This window comes from Trichechus manatus, unplaced genomic scaffold (genome assembly GCF_000243295.1).
Source record: "Trichechus manatus latirostris isolate Lorelei unplaced genomic scaffold, TriManLat1.0 scaffold00126, whole genome shotgun sequence".
Classification (NCBI taxonomy): Eukaryota; Metazoa; Chordata; class Mammalia; order Sirenia; family Trichechidae; genus Trichechus; species Trichechus manatus.
The window spans coordinates 1,145,317-1,168,802 of NW_004444062.1; the positions used below are offsets into that span (position 1 = coordinate 1,145,317).

The 23,486-nt window shown below is 38.2% G+C and overlaps 1 protein-coding gene across 1 annotated transcript in view; it reads right to left on the reverse strand.

Annotated features, from left to right (window-relative positions):
• Positions 1–23,486, reverse strand: part of GRXCR1 (glutaredoxin and cysteine rich domain containing 1) — a 168,124-nt gene that overhangs the window by 19,578 nt on the left and 125,060 nt on the right. Inside the window, exon 3 of the mRNA XM_004384640.2 lies at positions 12,891–12,956. Within this exon, the coding sequence (XP_004384697.1) occupies positions 12,891–12,956 (66 nt within the window). The remainder of the gene's footprint in view (positions 1–12,890; positions 12,957–23,486) is intronic.

The following is a 23,486-nucleotide window of genomic DNA, read 5'->3' on the forward strand; positions in this document are numbered from 1 at the left end:
AGTATAGTTTCTCATAATACTCTCTTATGATCCTTTTTATTTCAGTTGGGTCTGTTGTAATGTCCCCCATTTCATTTATTATTTAGGTTATTTATGTCCTCTCTTGTTTTTCTTTTGTCAGTCTGGCCAGTGGTTTGTCGATTTTGTTGATTCTTTCAAAGAACTAACTTTTGTTTTTGATGATTCTTTCTATTGTTTTTCTATTCTCCTTTTCAATTATTTCTGCTCTGGTCTTTATTATTTCCTTTCTTCTAGTGGCTGTGGGCTTTTTTGCTGTTCTCTTTCTATTTGTTTGAGTTCTGTAGTTAATGTTTTGATTTTGTCCCTTTCTTTCTTTTTGATGTGTGCATCTATTGCTATCAGTTAACCTCTGATCACTGTCTTTGCTGTGTCCCAAAGGTTTTGGTTTGACGTGATTTCATTCTCATTTGGTTCTAGGAATTTTTTGATTCCATCTATGATTTCTTCTATTACTCAGTGGTTTGCAAGCAGGGTGTTATTCAGTTTCCATGTAATTGATTATTTTTCCTTGCTTTTCCTGTTAATTTCTACTTTGATGGTGTTTTGGTCAGAGAAGATACTTTGTATTATCTCAATGTTTTGGATTTTGTTGAGGGTTGCCCTGTGGCCTAAGATGTGGTCTTTTCTGGAGAACGTTCCGTGTGTTGGAAAAGAATGTGCAGTTTGCAGCATTTGGGTGGAGTGTTCTATATATGTCTATAAGGTCAAGTTGGCTGATTGCACCCTTTAGGTCTTCTGTATTTTTGTTGAGTTTCTTTCTAGATGCTCTGTCCTTTACCAAGAGTGGTGTGTTGAAGTCTCCTACTATTATTGTGGAACTGTCAATGTCTCTTTTCAGTGCTTTTAGAGTTTGTTTTATGAATTTTGGAGCCCTGTCATTAGGTGTGTAGATGTTTATTAATGTTATGTATTCATGATGGATCATCCCCTTAATCATTATATAGTGTCCTCTGACTTTTATGGTGGATTTTGTTTTAAAGTCTATCTTACCTGTTATTAGTATTGCCGTTCCTCCTCTTTTTTGGTGGCTGTTTGCTTGATATATTTTTTGTGATCCTTTCATTTTTAATAAATTCATGTCTTTGTTTTTAAGGTGTGCTCTTGTAGACAGCATATTGATGGATCTTGGTTTTTTATCCATTCTTTCACTCTCCATATCTTTATTGGTGTATTTAGGCAGTTTGCATTCAGTGTAATTATTAATAGGTGTGAGTTTATTGCTGTCATTTTGTAGTGTTTTTTTTTTTTTTGTGTGTGTGTGTGGTGCTGATTTTTGCTTTCTGTTACTCTCCTGTGCTGAATTTCTTTTGTTTGTGGACTTTTTTTTTTCATTTCTTTTGTTTTTGTAGATTTTGTTTTCACTGAGACTTTATGGGTTTCTTCTTTATTTTGATGAGTAGGTTTGTTAACTTTCTTTGTGTTTACTTGAAATTTACCCTTATCTTCCTAGGTTTAAACCAGTCTATTATTACTTGGTATCGCCTTGCCTTCCTTTCCATTAGAAGGTTCTATATCTACACTGTTTATTCCCTCTTTTATTGTTATGATGTTGTTGTCATTTATAGATTAACCTCTCTCGTCCCGGTTGTAATTCTTTTGGTTTTGGATAGTCCTTGAGTGTTCATTTCCTAAGTTGGTATCTGGCTGGTACAATCCTACGTCCTAGAATCAGTCTGTGGTCTGATGTAGTTTGTTCTCAGACTGAAGGACTCCTTTTAAGAATTCTTGTATGTTTGGTATGATTTTTACATAGTCCGTTAATTTCAATTTATCTGGAAATGTCCTAATTTCATCATCATATTTGAACAAGAGTTTAGCAGGATACGTTTTTCTTTGCTGGCAATTTTTTTCTTTCAAGGTTTTATATATGATATCCCATTGCCTTCTTGCCTGCATGGTTTCTGCTGAATAATCCGAGCTCAGTCTTATTGTTTCTCTTTTGTATGCGACTTCTTGTTTTCTTGATCTGCTCTCAGGATTCTTTGCTTGTCTTTGGTGTTAACGAGTGTGATTATGATATGTCTTAGTGATTTTCTTTTGGGGTTTATCCTATATGGTGTTCATAGAGCTTCTTGGATGGTCAGCTTTTCATCTTGCATGATATTGGGGACGTTTTCTGTCAGCAGTTCTTCAATGATCCTCTCTGTTTTCTGTTTTTTCCCCTGTTCTGGAACTCTGATCACTTGCGCATTTTTGCTTTTGATTCTATCCCACATAATTTTCAGGGTTTCTTCATTTTTAGTTGTTCTTTTTTCTGATTTTTCCTCAGAGTTGTATCCAAGTGTTTGTCTTCAATTTCCCTGACTCCGTCTTTCATCATTTCAGACCTGATTCTCAGCCCTTCTATGACACTGTCCATTTCTGAAATCTTGTTGTTTATCTTTTGTATTTCTAATTGTTGTTTTCATATAATTTCTAGTTGTGAATTTATTTTGACATTTTGTTACTGTATTATTTTCCTGAATTCTTCCATTTTTTGCTTGCCTTTGTCTGCCTTTTCCATGAATTTGTCTATTTTTTCCTCATTTTTGTCACTTTTTGCTTCAACTCTTGGACAGTTTTGAATATTAGAGATTAGAATTCCCTATCAGGTAGTTCTAGTGCCTTTTATTCAACTGGAAAGTCATCTGGTGTTTTATTTTGGACGCCTACTGGAACAATGCTGTCCTGTTTTTTATATGTTTTGATATTGTCTGCTGTCTTTGGGACATTCAGTAGTTATTTTTCTCATTTGTTGATCATAGATTTGTTTGTTTCATCCTGCTTTTTTGTTTTATTTGGTTATGTCTGAGCAGGTGGTCTGTTTTCTCATCTATGGGCACTATACTTAACCCCCCTTCTCCAATGTGCAAGGCCAGTCCCTCAGGTATGGTACAGCAGGGCAGGTCCATCTGAAGGGGAATTGCTGAGATGGGTTATTTGTGGCACGTACTAGGGCTGACAGGGCAGGCTGGGAATCAGTGCAGGGCAGGTTCTGGTAGGCTGTGCCTATGCTGCTCAGGGTTGTGATCTTCAGTGCACGGTGCAGGTAGGCAGGAAGGAGGGGGAGATTGTGATGTGTATAGCTAAGATGGGTATGGGAAAGATGAGAGACAAAAAGGAGCCAAAAACATACAAAAAAAAATAAAGAGTGCTAAGGGAGCTTGCCATTGGAGTGGAGAGATGAGAGACTGAGAACGGTAGAAAAACAAAAAAAGAAAAAAGAAAAAGGGTAAAAGAAAAAAATGAAAATTAGAAGAAACAAAAAAAGAAAAGCCCCTAGGGATCCCACTGGGAGAGAACTGGGGAAGTTGCATCCAGGCCGTGAAGTACAGCCTGGCTAAGAGTGGTAGAGGTATCTCACAGTGCCACATATTCAGGAGACAGGAAGAGAAGAGAAGTATAGAGAGACAAGAAACTGAGAAATGAAGAAAGAGAAAAAGAGAGAAAAGAAAGAAACAAAACAAAACAAGAAAAAATAAATGCCACCAGGGATCCTACTATGCAGCTGTGCAGACTGAGGAAATAGCTTCCAAGCTGCACAGTACTGCCTGGCTAGAAGTGGCTGCCAAGCTGAGAAAAGAAAAAGAAAACAAACAAAAAAGAAACATACAAACAAATAAAGCCCTGGAGATCCCACCAGCATGGTGCAATAGGCCAGGAAGCAGTTCCACAGTCAAGCAGCATTTCACAGCCTTTTTGGAAGAAGCAAAGATGGAACACAGAGCCAGGTATTTGAGATAAAGGAGGGGTAAGTTGTGAGAGGTATGGAAGAAATTGAAAGAAGCAGAAAAAAGCAACACCAGTAATTAACAAATGGCACTCAGGGAGCCAGCCAGTGGGGGTGAGTGGAATCCAGGATCACAAGGGTGAAGCCAGTGGTTACTGGTTCTTCTATCTCCTCCTGGGAGCTCTGAGAAGCTGCTTTCCCATACCCCCTGTTCTCTAATCTCTGCATGTATGTCTCCTCACTCTCTGTTCTCTGTCAGTTTCTTATTCTGTTCAGTGCTTTGCTCAGTTCCTTATCTCTTCATTTGATGCTTAGGGTTTCAGGATTGACATTTGTCTCTGTTTGACTCAGTTTCTCAGATCTTTTCTGTGGAGGGACAGTGTGGTCCTTCTGTCTATAGTGCCATATTGCCTGGAAGTGTCAATAACTTATTGATGACTCAGAGACTACAGTCAATAACAAATCACATAAAGAGGCAGAATATGATGGCTTCAGCAAGCCCCCAAAACAAAGAATCAAGAAATCTTCCAGAAGAAGAGAACTTCTTGGAATTCCCAGAGGTAGAATACAAAAGATGAAAATACAGAACTCTTCAAGACATCGGGAAGGAGAGCAGGCAAAAGGCAGAACAAGCCAAAGGACACACAGACAAAGCAATAGAGGAACTTAAGAAGATTGTGAAAGAGCATAATGACAAAGTTAAAAATCTACAAAAATCCATAGAGAGACAGAAAGCAGAAGTCCAGAAGATTAACAATAAAATTTCAGAATTAGACAACTCAATAGAAAGTTATAGGAGCAGATCTGAGGCAATGGAAGTCAGAAGTAGTGAGATTGAAGATAAACCACTTGACATCAACTTATATGAGGAAAATTCAGATAAAAGAATTTTAAAAAATGAAGAAACTCTAAGAATTATATGGGACTCTATCAAGAGGAGTAACCTATGAGTGACTGGAGTAGCATAACAATGGGGTATAATATAAAATACAGAGAGAATTGTTGAAGATTTGTTGGCAGAAAACTTCCTTGATATCATGAAAGATGAGAAGATATCTATCCAAGATGCTCATCTAACCCCACAAAGTAGATCCCAAAAGAAAGTCATCAAGACAGATTATAATTAAACTCACCGAAACCAAAGATAAAGAGAGAATTTTAAGAGCAGCTAGGTATAAACGGAAAGTCATCTCCAAAGGAGAGTCAATAAGACTAAGCTAGGACTACTCAGCAGAAACCATGCAGGCAAGAAGTCAATGGGATGACACACATAAAGCTTTGATGGAAAAAAATTGCCAGCCAAGAATTATATATCCAGCAAAACTATCTCTCAAATATGATGATGAAATTTGGGCATTTCCAGATAAACAGAAGTTTAGGGAATTGCAAAAATCAAACCAAAATTACAAGAAATACTAAAGGGAGTCTTCCAGTAAGAAAATCAGCAACATCAGATAACAACCCAATATTCAAACACAGAACAGAGAAATCAGATATAAACCCAGATAGAGAAGTCAGAAAAATAAATCAAAGCTAAAACACTGAAAATAGGGAAACAGCGACATCAATATGTAAAAGCTGACAACATAAAAACAAAAAACAGGGACGAAAAAATGTAGTTGGAGATCTTTCAGACAGAGAGGAAGTCAAGGCAATAAAAAGAAAGAAAAGAGTGGTTTAAACTTAGTAAAATAGGAGTAAATATTAAGGTAACCACAAAGGAAACTAACAATCCTTCACATCAAAATAAAGGCAAGAAAAACATAAAGACTCAGCAAATACAAAATCAACAACAATGAAAAAGATTAAAAGAAAATACATAAAGAAAAATGGCTCAGTTCATAAAATTAAGTAGAACAAAGAAACTATCAACAACACACAAAAAACGACATCAAAATGACAGCACTCAACTCATACTTATCAATAATTTTGCTGAATGTAAGTGGGCTAAATGCATCAATAAAGAGACAGAGAGTGGAAGAATGGTTAGAAAAACATGATCCATCTATCTGATGCCTTCAAGAGACACACCTTAGACTTAAAGACACAAGCAAACTAAAACTTAAAGGATGGAAAAAATATATCGAGCAAACAACAATCAAAAAAGAGCAGGAGTGGCAAGATTAATCTCTGACAAAATAGACTTTAAAGCAAAATCCAACACAAAGGATAAGGAAGAACACTATATAATATTAAAGGGTCAATACACCAGGAGAACGTAAGCAAAATAAATATTTACACACCCAACAACAGGTCTCCAAAATACATAAAACAAACTCTAACAGCATTGAAAAGAGAGATAGACAGCTCTACAATAATAGTAGGAGACTTCAACACATCACTTTCAGTGAAGGACAGAACATCCAGAAAGAAGCTGAACAAAGACACAGAAGATCTAAATGTTACAATCAACCAACTTGATCTCAAAGACATATAGAGAACACTCCACCCAACATCGGCCAAGTATACTTTCTTTTCCAAAGCACAAGGAATATTCTCCAGAATAGACCACATATTAGGCTATAAAGCAATTCTTAAGAGAATCCAAATCATTGAAATATTACAAAGCATCTTTTCTGAACTTAAAGCTATAAAAGTAAAAAACTATAACATAAAAGACAGGGAAAAAAAATCAAACACATGGAAACTGAAAAATACCTTGCTCAAAAACTACTTGGTTATAGAAGAAACTAAGGACAGAGTAAAGAAATTCACAGAATCAAATGAGAAAGAAAACACATCCTACCACAACCTTTGTGACAGAGCAAAAGCAATGCTCAGAGGTCAATTTATAACAATAAATGCACATGTCCAAAAAGAAGAAAGAGCCAAAATCAAAACATTAACCTTACTACTTGAACAAACAGAGAGCAGCAAAAGAAGCCCTCAGGCACCAGAGGAAAGCAAATAATAAAAATTAGACCAGAATTAAATGAAATAGAGAATAGAAAAACAATTGGAACTGTTAACAAGACCAAAAGTTGGTTCTTTGAAAAGATCAACAAAATCGATAAATGACTGGCTAAATTGACAAAAGAAAAACAGTAGATGGAGAAAATAACCCAAATAAGAAATAAGACGGGTGATATCACAAAAGACCAACTCAGATTAAAAGAGTCATAATAGAATACTATGAAAAATTGTACTCTAACAAATTTGAAAACCTAGAGGAAATGGACAAATTTCTAGAAACTCACTACCTACATAAATTAACACAAACAGAGGTAGAACAACTAAATAAACCCATAACAAAAGAAGGAATTGAAAAGGTAATTAAAAAACTCCCAACAAAAAAAAGTCCAAGCCCTGACAGTTTCACTGCAGAATTTTACCCAACTTTCAGAGAAGAGTTAACACCACTACTACTAAAGGTATTTCAGAGTATAGAAAAGGATAGAATACTCCCAAACTCATTCTATGAAGCCAGCATAACTCTGATACCAAAGACACCACAAAAAAAGAAAATTACAGACCAATATCCCTCATGAACATTTATGCAAAAATCCTCAACAAAATTCTAGCCAATAGAATTCAACAACATATCAAAAAAATAATTCCCCATGATCAAGTGGGATTTATACCAGGTATAAACAGGTTCAACATTAGAAAAACAATCAATGTAATCCATCACATAAATAAAACAGAAGATAAGAACCACATGATCTTATCAATTGATGCAGAAAAGGCATTTGACAAAGCCCAACATCCATTCATGATAAAAAACTCTCAGCAATATAGGAATAAAAGGGAAATTCCTCAGCATAATTAAGGGCATTTATACAAAGCCAACAGCCAACATCATCCTAAACAGAGAGAGTCCGAAAGCATTCCCCTTGAGAACGGGAACCAGACAAGGCCCTTTACCACCATTCTTATTCAACATTGTCCTAGAGGTCCTAGCCAGAGGAATTAGGCTAGAAAAAGAAATAACGGGCATCCAAATTGGCAGAGAAGAAGTCAATGTATCTCTATTTGCAGATGATATGATCTTATAAACAGAAAACCTCAAAGAATCCACAAGAAAACTACTGGAACTAATAGATTTCAGGAAAGTATCAGGATACAAGATAAACATACAAAAATCAGTTGGATTTGTTTACACCGACAAAGAGAACTTCCGAGAGGAAATCACCAAATCAATACCATTTACAATAGCCCCTAAGAAGATAAAATACTTAGGAATAAATCTAACCAGAGATGAAAAATATCTATACAAAGAAAAGTACAAGACACTACTGCAAGAAACCAAAAGAGACCTACATAAGTGAGAAAATATACCTTGCTCATGGATAGGAAGACTCAGCAGTCTGAAAATATCAATTCTACTCAAAGCAATCTACAGGTACAATGCAATCCTAATCCAAATTCCAACGGCATTTTTTAATGAGTTGGAGAAACAAATCACCAACTTCATACGGAAAGGGAAGAGGCCCCGGATAAGTAAAGCATTACTGAAGAAGAAGAATAAAGTGGGAGGCCTCACACTATCTGATTTTAGAACCTATTATACTGCCAAGGTAGTCAAAACAGCCTGGTACTGTTACAACAACAGATACATAGGCCAATGGAACAGAATTGAGAATCCAGACATAAATTCATCCACCTATGAGCAGCTGATATTTGACAAAGGCTCAAAGTCAGTTCAATGTGGAAAAGACAGTCTCTTTAACAAATGGTGCTGGCTTAACTGGATATTCATCTGCAGAAAACTGAAACAAGACGTATACCTTACACCATGCACAAAAACTAACTCAAAATGGTTCAAAGACCTAAATATAAAATCTAAAATGATAAAGATCATGGAATCAAAAATAAGGACAACTCCAGGAGCCCTAATACATGGGATAAACAGAATACAAACCATAAGTAACAATGCACACACACCAGAAGAGAAACTAGATAACTGGCAGCTCCTAAAAATCAAACACCTATGCTCATGAAAAGACTTTGCCAAAAGAGTAAAATGACAACCTACAGACTGGGAAAATTTTTATCCCCAACAAATTCTACCAGGGTCTAATCTCTAAAATCTACAAGATACTGCAAAACCTCAACAACAAAAAGACAAACAACTCAATTAAAAAATGGACAAAAGATATGAACAGGTACTTCACCAAAGAAGACATTCAGGTGGCTACCAGATACATGAGGAAATGCTCATGATAATTAGCCATTAGAGAAATGCATATCAAAACTACAGTGAGATACCATTTCACCCCAACAAGGCTAGCATTAATCCAGAAAAACAATAAATGTTGGAGAGGTTTTGGAAAGACTGGAACATTGTTTTGGAGCATGTAAAATGGTAAAACCACGTTGGAAATTGATTTGACACTTCCTTAAAATGCTAGAAATAGAACTATCATAGGATCCAGCAATCCTACTCCTTGGAATATATCCTAGAGAAATAAAAGCCATCACACAAATAGACATATGCATACCCTTGTTCATGTAGCACTGTTCACAATTGCAAAAAGATGGAAACAACCCAGGTGCCCATCGACGGATGAATGGATAAACAAATTACAGTATATTCACACAATGGAATACCACACAACCATAAAGAATAATGATGAATCCGTAAAACATAACATGGAGGAAGCTGGAAGGCATTAGGCTGAGTGAATTTCGTCAGTAGCAAAAGGACAAATATTGTGTAAGACCACTATTATAAGAACTCAAGAAAAGGTTTAAACACAGAAGAAAATATTCTTTGGTGGTTACGAAGGTGGGGATGGAGGGGAAAAGGGTATTCACTAACTAGATAGTAGATAAGAATTAGGTGAAGGGAAGGACAGCACACACTACAGGGGAAGTCAGCACAGCTGGACTAAACCAAAAGCTAAAAAGTTTCCTGAACACAGCCAAACACTTTGAAAGACATAGTAGCAGGGGTGGGGGTTTCAGGGGACATCTAGGTCAATTGGCATAACAAAGGTTATTAAGAAAACATTCTGCATCCCACTTTGGTGAGTGGCGTCTGGAGTCTTAAAAGCTAGTGAGTGGCCATCTAAGATGCACCAATTGGTACCAACACACCTGGAGCAAAGGAGAATGAAGAATATCAAAGACATAAGGAAAATATTAGCCCAAGAGACAGAAAGGGCCACATAAACCAGAAACTCCATCAGCCTGTGACCAGAAGAACTGGATGGTGCCCAGCTACTACCAATGACTGCTCTGACAGGGAAAACAACAGAGAGTCCCTGGTGGAGCAGGAGAAAAGTGGGGTGCAGAACTCAAATTCTAGTAAAAAGACCAGACTTAATGGTCTGACTGAGACTGGAGGGACCTCAGAAGACATGGCCCCCGGAGTCTCTGTCAACCCGGAACTAAAACAATTCCCGAGGCCAACTCTTCAGACAAAGATTAGACTGAACTATGGGACATAAAACGATACTCATGAAGAGTGTGCTTCTCAGTTCAAGTAGATACATGAGACCAAATAGGCAGCTCCTATCCGGAGGCGAGATGAGAGGCCTAAAAGGGACAGGAGCTGGCTGAATGTACACTGGGAATCCGGGGTGGAAATGAGGAGTGTGCCGTCACAGTATAGAAAGAGTAACTAGGGTCACATAACAAAGTGTGTATAAATTTTTGTATGAGAAACTAACTTGAACTGTAAACTTTCACTTAAAGCACAATAAAAAATAATAAAATAAAAATAAAAAATATGCAGCAGTTAGAAGTAATGCATTTAATGTTCATAAAACAACATGGTTCTTAAAATATAGTGTTAAGCAAAAATAATTTAAAATAAAATTAAATATATTATATATATCATTTACATAAATTAAAATTGTGTACTTAGAAAACAATAATATATATTTTTGTTAGTTGCCATCAAATTGATTCCAACTCATGGTAACCCCATGTGAGTAGAGCTGAACTGCTCCATAGGGTTTTCAAGGCTGTGACCTTTTGGAAGCAGATCACCAGGTCTGTCTTGCAAGGTACCTCTGTGTGGGTTCAATTACCAATCCTTTTGCTAGTAGTTGAGCACTTAACTCTTTGTACCACTCAGGGACTCCAATAATATATATTAACCAAGTTATATCATTTAAATAAAAAAGTGAAATATTAAACTAAATTATTTCAGTGTACCAGAGGAGAGTATGGAGACAAAAGGGAATAAACAAAGCCATAAATACAGATTTTTGAGCTGAGAGGAATTTTAAAGACCATTAGCTACACACCCTCATTTAACGGAAGAGGAAATCAAGATTCTGAGAGTATGAGGAATGTGCCAAACTCACATAGCCATCAACAAAACTGAGAATGGAGCTAAGATCCTCTGATTTCCAAGTCATAGTATTTCATTTTATTAATTTTATTAACTGTGGAAAGCAAAGAAATTTAATCCACTCTTACACTAATAAGTTGACTCTCTGAATATATCCTATGGCTTTAGGATTTAGAAATCAGATTGTGGTAAGTTCTTTTCATAAAACTTTAGGCGCCCTCCTTCATGAATACTTTCTCTCTGGCTATTCAGTTTCCTCACTGGACCACAGTGTCTAAATGTAATGCTAACGTTTATATTATGGAAAAGGCTAATTCACAACCTGTCTGAGTTATTTCTATGTGCTAGCAGTACTTTGAAAGGGCATCATTGTCGTCCTTAGCAAAACGTCTATACATAGTAGGCACTCAATAAGTACTTACTGCATAATACATTGTTTTTGTCATTCAGGGAAGATCACAATATGAATAAATCATTATTCTTACAAAAAAGGATTCGAAGATGAGTCAAATACATAAAGAAAGGTAATACAAGCAAGACTTTGATAAGCACCCAACAAAGAGAAAGTTATAAAAATTCAAAGGTAGGAGAGATCAAAAGTGATACTGCAGATGGGCCTTGAATATGGGGGAGGGAAATGAGGAACTGGAGCAATAGCATTCCAGGTGGACAGAACAGCTTGTGCAAAAGATTGGTAGTAAGAAAGCACAACAGAACACAAATAGTTCTTTCTTTTGACTGAAGTGGAAAACATGGCAAAGAATCAGAAATGAGGCTAGCGTAGAAGACTAGATCAAGAGGAGCTTGGGTAAAAAAAAAAAAAACAAACACTGCCATCAAGTCGATTCCAACCACAGCAACCCCATAAGGTTCCCAAGGCTGTAAATCTCTACGGAAACAAACTGCCACATCTTTCTCCCACAGAGTCACTGGTGGTTTCCAACTGCCAACCTTTTGTTAGCAGTGGATCGCTTTAACCACTGTGCCACCTGTGGCCTATAAATACTGGGTGACCATATGACCTAGTTCATCTTGGGAAGTCCTGGTTCACAATTACTGCCCCAGAATAATTATTAATGCATCCATTTCTCTCTCAAAGTGCCCCAGTTTTGACAATAAAGTATATGATCTCCCTACATATAGGGAGAAACAGGTTCATAACAATAGTTATCAGAGAGGTGAATAAGGCTTCCTCATTGTATATTTGTTAAACACATGATATACTTGAGTAAGTATTTCTCAGATGCTGTAACAATAAGTGTAACCTGTTACCATCAAGTTGATTCAGACTCATGGCAACCCCATGTGGTACAGAGTAGAACTGCTCCATAGGGTCTTCTTGGCTGTGATCTTTACGGAAGCAGATCTCCAGGCTTTCTTCCAAGGTGCTGCTAGGTGGATTCAAACTACCAACCTTTAGGTTAGTAGTCAAGGCCAAACCATTTATGGCATCACAGGTCCTAACTGTAAGTCTAGGAACAAAAATTCAAACGTGCTCTTTTGGAGAAATAACCCGGTTCTTGCTGTTGTTGTTGTTTGTTTGCTTAATCTTTAGAAATGGTGAGCTGAACCACAAGAAAATAAAATTCTTTGAATAAAAAAGTTAAATGTGCTTCAAAACAATTGCCTGATTTGGAACAGCTCATCAATGTCTCTATTACACAGAATGATGAGGCTCTAAAGAAAGCTGCCAGGAATGTTCACCTAAAAGTATGGGAGTGCTTAGAGGCTAACAGAAAAGTCACTCTAGCTGGAGCAACTCTAATGGCAGGTGATACCAAATTAAAACTGCCACATGTATCCTGTTACATATTTGTTAGAACATGGGGGGAAAATCTCAATTAGGAAAACCCAGTTACAACCAGAACGTGTTTAACGTTTTGATTACTAAAAATAAGTTGCTAAAAGCATGGTTACCTCAATTTTGGTTAAGAGGTCTTGCAGTTCTCCTGATTCATTCATTGACAAAATTTTCTCAGCACCCTATTAACAAGAGAGGGTTGGGAGAAAAGAAAATCCATTTTGTTAGTATTTGAGAAAATAAAGCCTCAGCCAGGAAAGCTTAACCCACAAAATACTGAATACAATACAAATCCAAGTAGATTTATGACCCAGATACCAAAGAAGAGAACAAACTTCTCTTTATGTTCACATATTCTTCCATCCAATAAGGCTTACTGCAGGCAAGGGGAAGATACTGGCAGGAGATGAGAGCTGGCAACCAGTTATGGAAGGGCCCAACCCACCCCTCAACGTTGTTTAGGGGGCTTGGAGACAGCTCTGTCATTGGGAAAAGGAAGCCTGTGAGCAAATTCCAGCCTGGTTGTCTCTGTCCTACTCTACATAGTCCTGGACATGGCCCTCCTTAGAGTATTGGATGTGAAGGTGATAGCAGCTAATAATAATAATAATGTTTGTTGTTGTCAATGAAAGATGCCATTGAGTCGATTTTCGACGTATAGTGACCCCATGTGACAGAACGGAACTGCCCCATAGGATTTTTTTAGGCTGTAATCTTTACAGGAGCAGATTGGCAGGTCTTTCTCCCACACAGCCATTAGGTGGATTTGAACCTCCAGCCTTTCAGTTAGCAGTCAAGTGCTGAACTGTTGCACCACCATGGCTCCTTTAATAATAATAATAATAACTGACACTAATCATCTATTGTGAAGTAGGCAAGAAACATCATCTCACTTCTTGTGGTAGACTATATTATTAGCAGAAACTAAGCCTTGGTCAGATTAAAATGACAATGCCAAGGTCACCAAGAGAGGAGGCAGAGTGGGAATTTGAACACAGGTAACGAATTTACTCTAAACCAGTTATCATCAAGTTGACTCTGACTCAGGGCGACCTCGTGTGTGTCAGAGTAGAACTGTGCTCCACAGGGTTTTCAATGGCTGATTTTTTTAAAGTAGATGGCCAGGCCTTTCTTCCAAAGTGCCTCTGGGTGGGCTCCAAAGGCCACCCTTTGATCAGCAATGAACACGTTAACCATTTACACCACCCAGAGACTCCTAACTTACTCTACAGCCTATGTTTTTAACCTCCAAAAGTTTACTGAGGAAGTGAAGAAGAAAACAATGTTTGTACTTTCCAACAAACTCATTGTGCTTCTTCTAAATTCCCCCATCCCATTTCCCTCTCCTTTCCTGCCTCATCTTACATTCTCCTACTCCATTTCCCCACATATATCCTTAGAGAGGGAAAAAGGAAAAATTGGAGTAATTATTTCTAATTAAAAATAGGGACCACATCTGTCTTATACACAATGTATCCCAAATGTTTAGCACAGTTTCAGGCATATAGTAGGCATTAAATCAATTTTTACTTAATAAAAAAGACAGAATACAATCATTACATGATAAATTTTTTTTTAGATTTCTATTTGTACTAGACAGGCTGGAGATTACAAAGACTCACTTAAAAAATAAAAAGTTCCTAGTCCTTAAGAGGTTTACATTATATTTTTATGTAAACACACAAAAAGTAAACCAAAATCTAGAAGGGCCAAATGAGTGATGTTAACAAAAAAAGTGCCTAAAAAATCACAACAAGAAAAGAAAAGATCTTTGCTTATTGAGGATAGAGAAGGCTTTCTGAGATTGATGGCATTTCATCTGGACCTTGAAACCTAGGTGAGATTTCTAAGATAAGGAGATAGGGTAGGGAATTCTTTAGTGAAGTTCAGGAGCCTTTAGGTCCCTGGGTGGCGCCAATGTTTTACGTTCCACTGCTAACCTAAAGGTTGGCAGTTTGTACCCACCTAGTGGTGCCACAGAAGAAAGTCCTGGCGATCTGCTTCCACAAAGATTACAGCCAAGAAAACCCTATAGAGCTCATTTCTACTCTGGAACACATGGTGTTGCCTGCCATAAGTTAGAATCAATGATAATGAGTTTTTTGGTTTTGTTGTTGTTGTTTGTTTGGCTTTTAGGAGACTTTAGTTCTAGATTTCATTTTACTTCAGTTTATCTTACATAATTCATGTCATTTTAATTACCAGCAGAAATGTCAAGTTGATATATTAAAGACCACTATGAAAGAATATACAGGGCTACAGAGAATATACACAGCTTTACAAAGCAGGTTATAATCTTTTTATTTGTTGGTAGATTTGCCAGGAATACAGACATGACACACCTGAAGTGAGAACAAAGCTAATGAAAACACTATGACAAAACGTTAAAGTCTAAAACTTAATAATAATTGGTAATATTTAAGTTTTGCTGCATTCTATTTATTTTAACAGTTAGCTAAGCTAAAATGGGAAAAGCCTCTGGGGAATTTGGCACATGAATTAAGGCAGTGGGAGAATATATGTCTCATTTTTCTTGAATGAAAGAAAATACACCACAAATGACTCCAAACAAAATAAATGTTCCATAGAAGCAAAAAACCATCCCAGCTCTTTTCTTTTCTCAACAGTGAGCCTTAGTCAGATATTTAGAATATAATGCATATGCCAGGAAAGGACCTATATCACTACCCTTAAATAAATAAAATTTGCTTTGCTTCAGCCAAGTGATTCCAGCACCACTACATATTTGGTAAAGTAAAGGGTCATCTAAAATGAGAGAAACCCTCAGTGAGATGGCTTGACACAGTAGCCACAAGAATGGACTCAAACATACTGATGATCATGAAGATGGTGCAGGACCAGGCATCATTTCATTCTGCTGAACAGAAGGTCGTCATGAGTTGAGGTCTACTTAACGGCAACTAACAACACTATTACTGGAGCAGATTATTCATTTCAGTAGAAGTGGCAGACTTTACTAAGATCAAGCAATGTACCTAAAGACGTAATAGTCACTGCTCTTCAAGACACCTGCATGTATCTTGCACAGTTGATGTACCAAGTGCTTCAGGTTGCAAAAACTTTGCTCTGTAACAGAGAACTGGGAGCTAAATACATCCTTCCTTCTCTCAACTGAAGCTACTCAATCTGGCCTGCATTAGCTCTACCTCGCCTGCCCCGAGATCTCTCCCTTGAAACCAGCCTTCTGGTCTGTCTATCACGTGCTGAGCAATAACAGTAGTCAAAATCCCCTGCCTCCCCACTGGGACCCACATCCCTGCCCTCCACCTGACGCTGTCATTGCTGGGCCTAAGTGCAAGATCCCACAGGGGAGGACAGGGAATCAGATGATCCCCCTCTCTCATCCTAAGCAGAGGCAATAGCAAGATGGGGATTTCAATCTAATGTGCAAGTTTCAGGGGAAAATTACTCATTCCTTCCATCCTGATGTTTGGGGCATTTAGCTTTCTATCTACCCTGCTCTGCACTGTATTTGCATATTCCAAAGGTCTCATTCCATCACAATTTTCCATCAAAGACATTCTAATTATTACTTGAACTGTAAAGAAACCTAATGTCTGTTGTACTTAGGGCCACTATAAGCCAGAACTGACTTGACAGCATCTAACAACAACATGTCTTAAAAAAAGAGGGTATTTCCTTAAGCACTGACATTCTCAATAACTACTTCCTGGTGGTATTTAGCTAAGAATATCACAAGTGAGTTTGTTTCAGTTCCACACTAGTAAAAAGTAATTAATCATTCCATTATCTGACATAATTTTCCAAGACTTTCTAGCATACTTATGGAAATATTTCTGATACATTGTTCAAGTGGTTCAGAATCAATTTTTATGAAGATTAATGCAATCCTGAAAATAATCATAATAATATAAACGCTTTATAAATATTGGATATTTTAAACATGAATGCAAAGTAAGCAATTTATTTCAATTTTTAAAATGAAGAAACAAATTTGAAGAAAATAAGGAACATGTGTAGGGCCTTTCAGTTAATCAGTGCAAGACTGGGCCAGATCTTGAATCAGGTCTAGCAGACTCCAAAACTTATATTCTTTCCATTGGTCCATTCATGCACATTAGCATGCTCAGTGATATAACTTAATTGTATTAACGAAAAAAATGGTACATATAACTCCTGGAATGGGAAACATGAGAGTCTATGGTTAGGACTCGCTGTTGACTAGATGCTCAAGTTCAGGTGAATGAAAGCTTTCACTGCAATGACTCTGCCATGACTCCAAACAAAATGAATGAACCAGAGAAGCTGTAATATGTCCAAGCTCTTGTCTTATCTCGGTACTGTCTTAGTCAGTAATTCAGAATATGTTCCATATTCCTGTGAAGGGTCTATCTCATTACTCATGAAATTAGCTTTGTCTCAGTCAAATATTTTACACCTTAAAATTCTGAACTGTGACACATGGATGCTGCACTTTTTCATTTAACAAGCTTCTCAGACAAAGACAAGACAGTCTATATGATCTTTCTTCAGCTGTGAATCATTAAGGAAGAGACTCACCCCTTCAAGGGGCAAGAAAAAGGTGGGAAAATAAATCATACACCTGAAGACTAGGACTGTCAGAACTCTTGTTGTTGTTAATTGCCCTTGAGTTGATTTGAACTCAGGGGGATACCATGTATACAGAGTAGATCTGCTCCACAGGGTTTTCAATGTGATGATCTTTCAGAAGCAGACTGCCGGTCCTATGCTCCAAGGCACCACTGGGTGGGTTTGAACTAATAGCCCTTTGGCTTAATTTTATGCACCACCCAGGGATTCCGTCTTTTACACATGAATGTGCAAAAATGTGCCACCATACCCATTCATACATACATTCACTTATTCATTCACGTTCATATTTGACACTAATGAATCCCTATTATCGGTTAGGCTCTGTGCTAAGTGTTAGCAATATAATAATCAAAAAATGGCTCCTCATTCCTGAGGGAATGTTAAGTGTATTGGGAGATTCAGATGTTATTCAAAAGATTAAAGAAATAAATGTAAACTTATAACTGTCATAGGTACAAGATGCTGTGAAAGCATGTAATAAGGTGATTTAACCTAATTCAGAAGGATATGGAAGGCTGTCTCTGGTAAGTAATGATTAAGTTGTTATCTTTAGGAAGAATAGGAGTTAACAGCACACAGATGGAAGAAAGAAAGAAAACTAATTAGTACAATAGGTTACCCAATATTATTATATGTACCTGCCCCTTTGTGGTCACCATGTTCTTTCATTCAAGATAAGAAGAAAAGCTGTGCTCAGTGAAACCTCCCAGCAGAGTCTGAATAGAATTTTAAATTGGTGCCCTGAAGGAGAAACATAAATAAGATGCTAGGCCACATTGTACACAATCTATTTTATACAACATGCTTAAGAAAACAATGTTGTTGTTGTTGTTAGGTGTCTTTGAGCCAGTTCCAACTCATAGTTACCCTGTATATAACAGAACAAAACAGTGCCCAGTCCTGCACCATCCTCACAATCCTTGCTGTGCTTCAACCCATTGTTGCAGCTACTGCATCAATCCATCTCATTGAGGCTCCTCCTCTTTTTGCTGACCCTGTACTTTACCAAGCACGATGTCCTTCTCCAGGGATTGATCTCTCCTGATAACATGTCCAAAGTACGTGAGACGTAGTCTCACCATCCTTGCTTCTAGGGAGTATTCTGGTTATACTTCTTCCTAGGCAGATTTGTTCTTTCTTTTGGCAGTCTATGGTACATTAATAAAACAATGGAATGGTCTAAAACCTGTTTGCATTTAGCACACTCTTCCACACTCTGGGAAGAGTTGTTAGGTCAAGAATTTCCAAACACCATTGTCAAAAAACATAACAAAAAAAAAAAACACTTTAAGAATTTTTTTCCCAAAAATTATTTAAAATCAGGCAGGGCCAAGATGGCAGAGCAGTCAGTTGCTTCTGGTGGTCCCTCTTACAGCAAAGACCAGAAAAAACAAGTGAATTGATTATATATGACAATCTAGGAGCCCTAAACATCAAAGCCAAAGTTGAAGAATTGGACTGAGTGGCAGAGGGAGGGAGAGACAGTTCAGAAGCAGCAAGAAGTAGCCAGACCTGACCCTGTGGGAGCCAGCGCCCTGCGGGCCAGATCTGCTGGCATGTACAGTGAGGCAGGCAGTGGCACTCAGGACATGTTTTCCACCTCGGGAGAGATGGGAGGTGTAGAGTCTGCTCAGGCCTCCAGAACCAGTGAAAAGTGGTGCTCAATTGGCAAAAGATAACTACATGCGTTTAACCTACCACGAGGTTCAAAACACACCCTGTTTGGGAAGAATCTCTCTCCTATTTACCTGCTCCCTCCCTGCTCTGAAAATGGTCCAGGGCCAGCTTCGTGATTGCCCCTTCCCCTGGGCAGGAAGTAGGATCTGTCACATGCCCTGAGCCATTCTCCCAGCCTTGGAGAGGGAACAAATAAACAAACAGGAAAAAAAAAATCTGTCAGCTCCCCTAAGCCAAGAACTCAGGGCAGGCACAGGTCCTTTGACTAGCCGCAGGCATAAGGGATCTGTGGACTTTGAATGCCTTTCACCCCTGTGTGGGCCCATTTCAACAGCGTAGGCCCTCATTACCACAGTACAACAGGGTATATACCTGAAGCCTAACTTCACTGTATCAGCTGTATAGTGGAGTGGCGGATTCATGACATTTGGCACTGCTCTGTCCATTAAGCAGGGTCCTCACCTACCCACATCAGGGGCCTGAGGACTGGTGGCTCCATCCATGCCATGTAGCCAACTGTGACAGGGGCCCAAGAATAAGTGGTGCCTCCCAGTGCTTCCAGAGAACAACGTTGGGTGCCCATAGTCCGGCTGCAAAACCCACCCATCTTCCCACTGTAGGGAACAGGGACATGCTTTCCTCTGGGACACGCTTTCCTACAAGACACACAGGAGCAGCCACCAGCCTCCTGCCTTGCTCAGTGCATGACCACCTACTTCAGCCAGATACCTGTGCCTATGCCAATCACCCCTGCATGTCCAGGACTGTAGGTGAGAGCCTGCACCACACACTTGGTGACAGACTACCTGGACGCCAGCGCTGAATCCATACAAGAAAAGTAAATGGACTCCTGGGCTCACATACCTAGTAACAGATCTAACTACCTAGTGACAAGATGTTAGAGATTCAAAGGCACCAATAATGAAACTAGCTCACACGACCAGCCTATTTGAGCATATCAAAACATAACAAAACAAGAAGCTAGGACACTGTAAGCAAACATAAATAAATAAATATAATAACTTATTGATGACTCAGAGACAAAGTCAATATCAAATCACATAAAGAGGCAGACCATGATGGCTTCAGCAAGCTCCCAAAACAAAGAATCAAGAAATCTTCCAGAGGAAGAGAACTTCTTGGAATTACCAAAGGTAGAATGCAAAAGATTAATATACAGAACTCTTCCAGATATCAGGAAGATCAGGCAAAATGCAGACCAAGCCAAGGAACACACAGACAAACAATACAGAAACTTAAGGAGATTATAGAAGAGCACAATGACAAATTAAAAGGCTGTAAGAATCCATAGAGAGACAGCAAACAAAAATCCAGAAGATTAACAATAAAATTTCAGAATTAGACAACTCAATAGAAAGCCATAGGAGCAGAATTGAGGCAATGGAAGTCAGAAGTAGTGAGACTGAGGATAAAGGACTTGGCACCAACTTATTTGAGGAAAAATCAGATAAATAAATTTAAAACAATGAAGAAACCCTAAGAATTACACGGGGCTCTATCAAGAGGAATAACCTATGAGTGACTGGAGTACTGGAATGGGGGGGATAACAGAAAATACAGAGAGAATTGTTGAAGATTTGTTGGCAGAAAACTTCCCGGATATTGTGAAAGATGAGAGGATATCTATCTAAGATGCTTATCAAAATAAGAATAGAAAGAAAATTTCTCAGCATAATAAAGGGTATTGATACAAAGCAAACAGCCAACATCATCCTAAACGGAGAGATTCTGAAAGCATTCCCCTTGAAAACAGAAACAAGACAAGGATGCCCTTTATCACCACTCTTTTTCAACATTGTGCTGGAGGTCCTAGCCAGAGCAATTAGGCTATAAAAAGAAATAAAGGGCATCCCAACTGGTAAGGAAAAAGTGAAAGTATCTCTATTTGCAGATGATATGGTCTTATACACAGAAAACCCCAAAGAATCCACAAGAAAACTACTGGAACTAATAGAAGATTTCAGCAAAGTATCAGGATATATATATATATCAGGAACTAATATAAAATCTAAAAAGATAAAGATCATATAAGAAAAAATAAGGACAATGCTAGCAGCCCTAATATATGGCATAAACAGAATACAAACCATAAGTAACAATGCACAAATACCAGAAGAGAAACTAGATAATTGGGAGCTCCTAAAAAGCAAACACTTATGCTCATCAAAAGATTTCACCAAAATAGTAAAAAGACAACCTACAGACTGGGAAAAAAATTTTGGCTATGACAAATCTGATCAGCATTCAATCTCCAAAATTTTGAAGATACTGCAACACCTCAATAGCAAAAAGACAAATAACGCAATTAAAAAATGAGCAAAGGATATGAACAGGCACTTTGCTGAAGAAGACATTCAGGCGGCTACCAGATACATGAGGAAATGCTCATGATCATTAGCCATTAAAGAAATGCAAATCAAAACTACAATGAGATACCATCTCATCTCAACAAGGCTAGCATTAATCCAAAAAACACAAAATAATAAATGTTGGAGAGGTTGTAGAGAGACTGGAACACTTATACACTGCTGGTGGGAATGTAAAATGGTGCAACCAATTTGGAAATGGATTTGGGCTCTCTTAAAAAGCTAGAAATAGAAGTACCATATGATCTAGCAATCCCACTCTTTGGAATATATCCTAGAGAAATAAGAGCCATCACACAAATAGACGTATGCACACCCATGTTCAGTGCAGCATTGTGCACAATTGCAAAACGATGGAAACAACCTAGGTGCCCATCAGGAGACAAACAGATAAACAAATTATGGTATAGTCACACAATGGAATACTACTCAACGATAAAGAACAATGATAACTCTGGGAAATATCTCATAACATGGATGAATCTGGAAGGCATTATGCTGAGTGAAATTAGTCAGTCACAAAAGGACAAATATTTTATGAGACCACTATTATAAGAACTCAAGAAATGGTTTGAAAACAGAATAAAACAGTCTTCAATAGTTAGGAGGATGGGGAGGGAGGGGTATTCATTAACTAGATAGTAGATAAGAATTATCTTAGGTGAAGGGAAGGACAACACACACTACAGAGGAAGCAGCACAGCTGGACTAAACCAAAAGCTAAGAAGTTTCCTGAATGCAATCAAACACTTCAAGGGACAGAGTAGCAGTAGTGGAGGTCTGAGGACCATGGTTTCAGGGGACATCTAGGTCAACTGGCATAACAAAGTTTATTAAGAAAATATTCTGCTTCCCACTTTGGTGAGCGGCATCTGGGGGTCTTAAAAGCTAGTGAGCGGTTATCTCAGATGAATCAGTTGGTCCCAACTCACCTGGAGCAAAGACGAATGAACACCAAAGACACAAGGAAAATATTAGCCCAAGAGACAGAAAGGGCCACATAAACCAGAAACTCCATCAGCCTGAGACCAGGAAAACTAGATGGTGCCTGGCTACCACCAATGACAACCCTGACAGGGAACATAACAGAGAGTCCCTGACAGAGCAGAAGAAAAGTGGGGTGCAGAACTCAAATTCTATTAAAAAGATCAGATTTAATGGTCTGACTGCACTGGAGGAACCCAGGAAGACATGGCTTCTGGATTGCCTGTTAGCCCAGAACTGAAACCATTCCCGAAGCCAACTCTTCATACAAAGATCAGACTGGACTATGGGACATAAAATGATACTCCTGAAGAGAGTGCTTCCTAGCTCAAGTAGATGTAAGAGACTAAATGGGCAGCTCCTGTCCAGAGGTGAGATGAAAAGGCAAAAAAGGATAGGAGCTGGTTGAATGGACATGGGAAATCTGGGTGGAAAGGAGGAGTGTGCTGTCAAAGCATAGGAAGAGCAGCTAGAGACACATAGCAATGTGTGTATAAATTTTTGTATGAGAAACTGACTTGAACTGCAAACTTTCACTTAAGCACAATAAAAAAGAATTTTAAATCACAAAGAGATTTTAGATATGTCCATGGTAATATCTGGATACTGTGGTGACATAGTGGTGAAGAGCTGTGGCTGCTAACCAAAAGGTTGGCAGTTCAGTTCCACCAGGCACTCATTGGAAACCCTAAGGGGAAGTTCTGCTCTGTCCTATAGGGTCACTATGAGTCAGAATCAACTCAATCACAACGGGTTTGGTTTATGGTAATTTCCAGGCTTAAAATTCCACATGGAACACCAGTGTTTGAAAACTATTGCACTAGACATTTCAGAAAGACTAACAAATGTTCACCAAGTTTACATATATAGAGAGAGAGAGAGAGAAAGAGAGAGCCCTGGTTGTGTAGCAGTTAAGAGCTATGGCTGCTAACCAAAAGATCAGCAATTGGAATCCACCAGCTGCTCCTTGGAAACCTTATGTGACAGTTCTACTCTGTCCTATAGGGTCGCTATGAGTCGGAACTGATTCAACAGCATTTTTTTTTTTTTTGTATTTTACATATATAT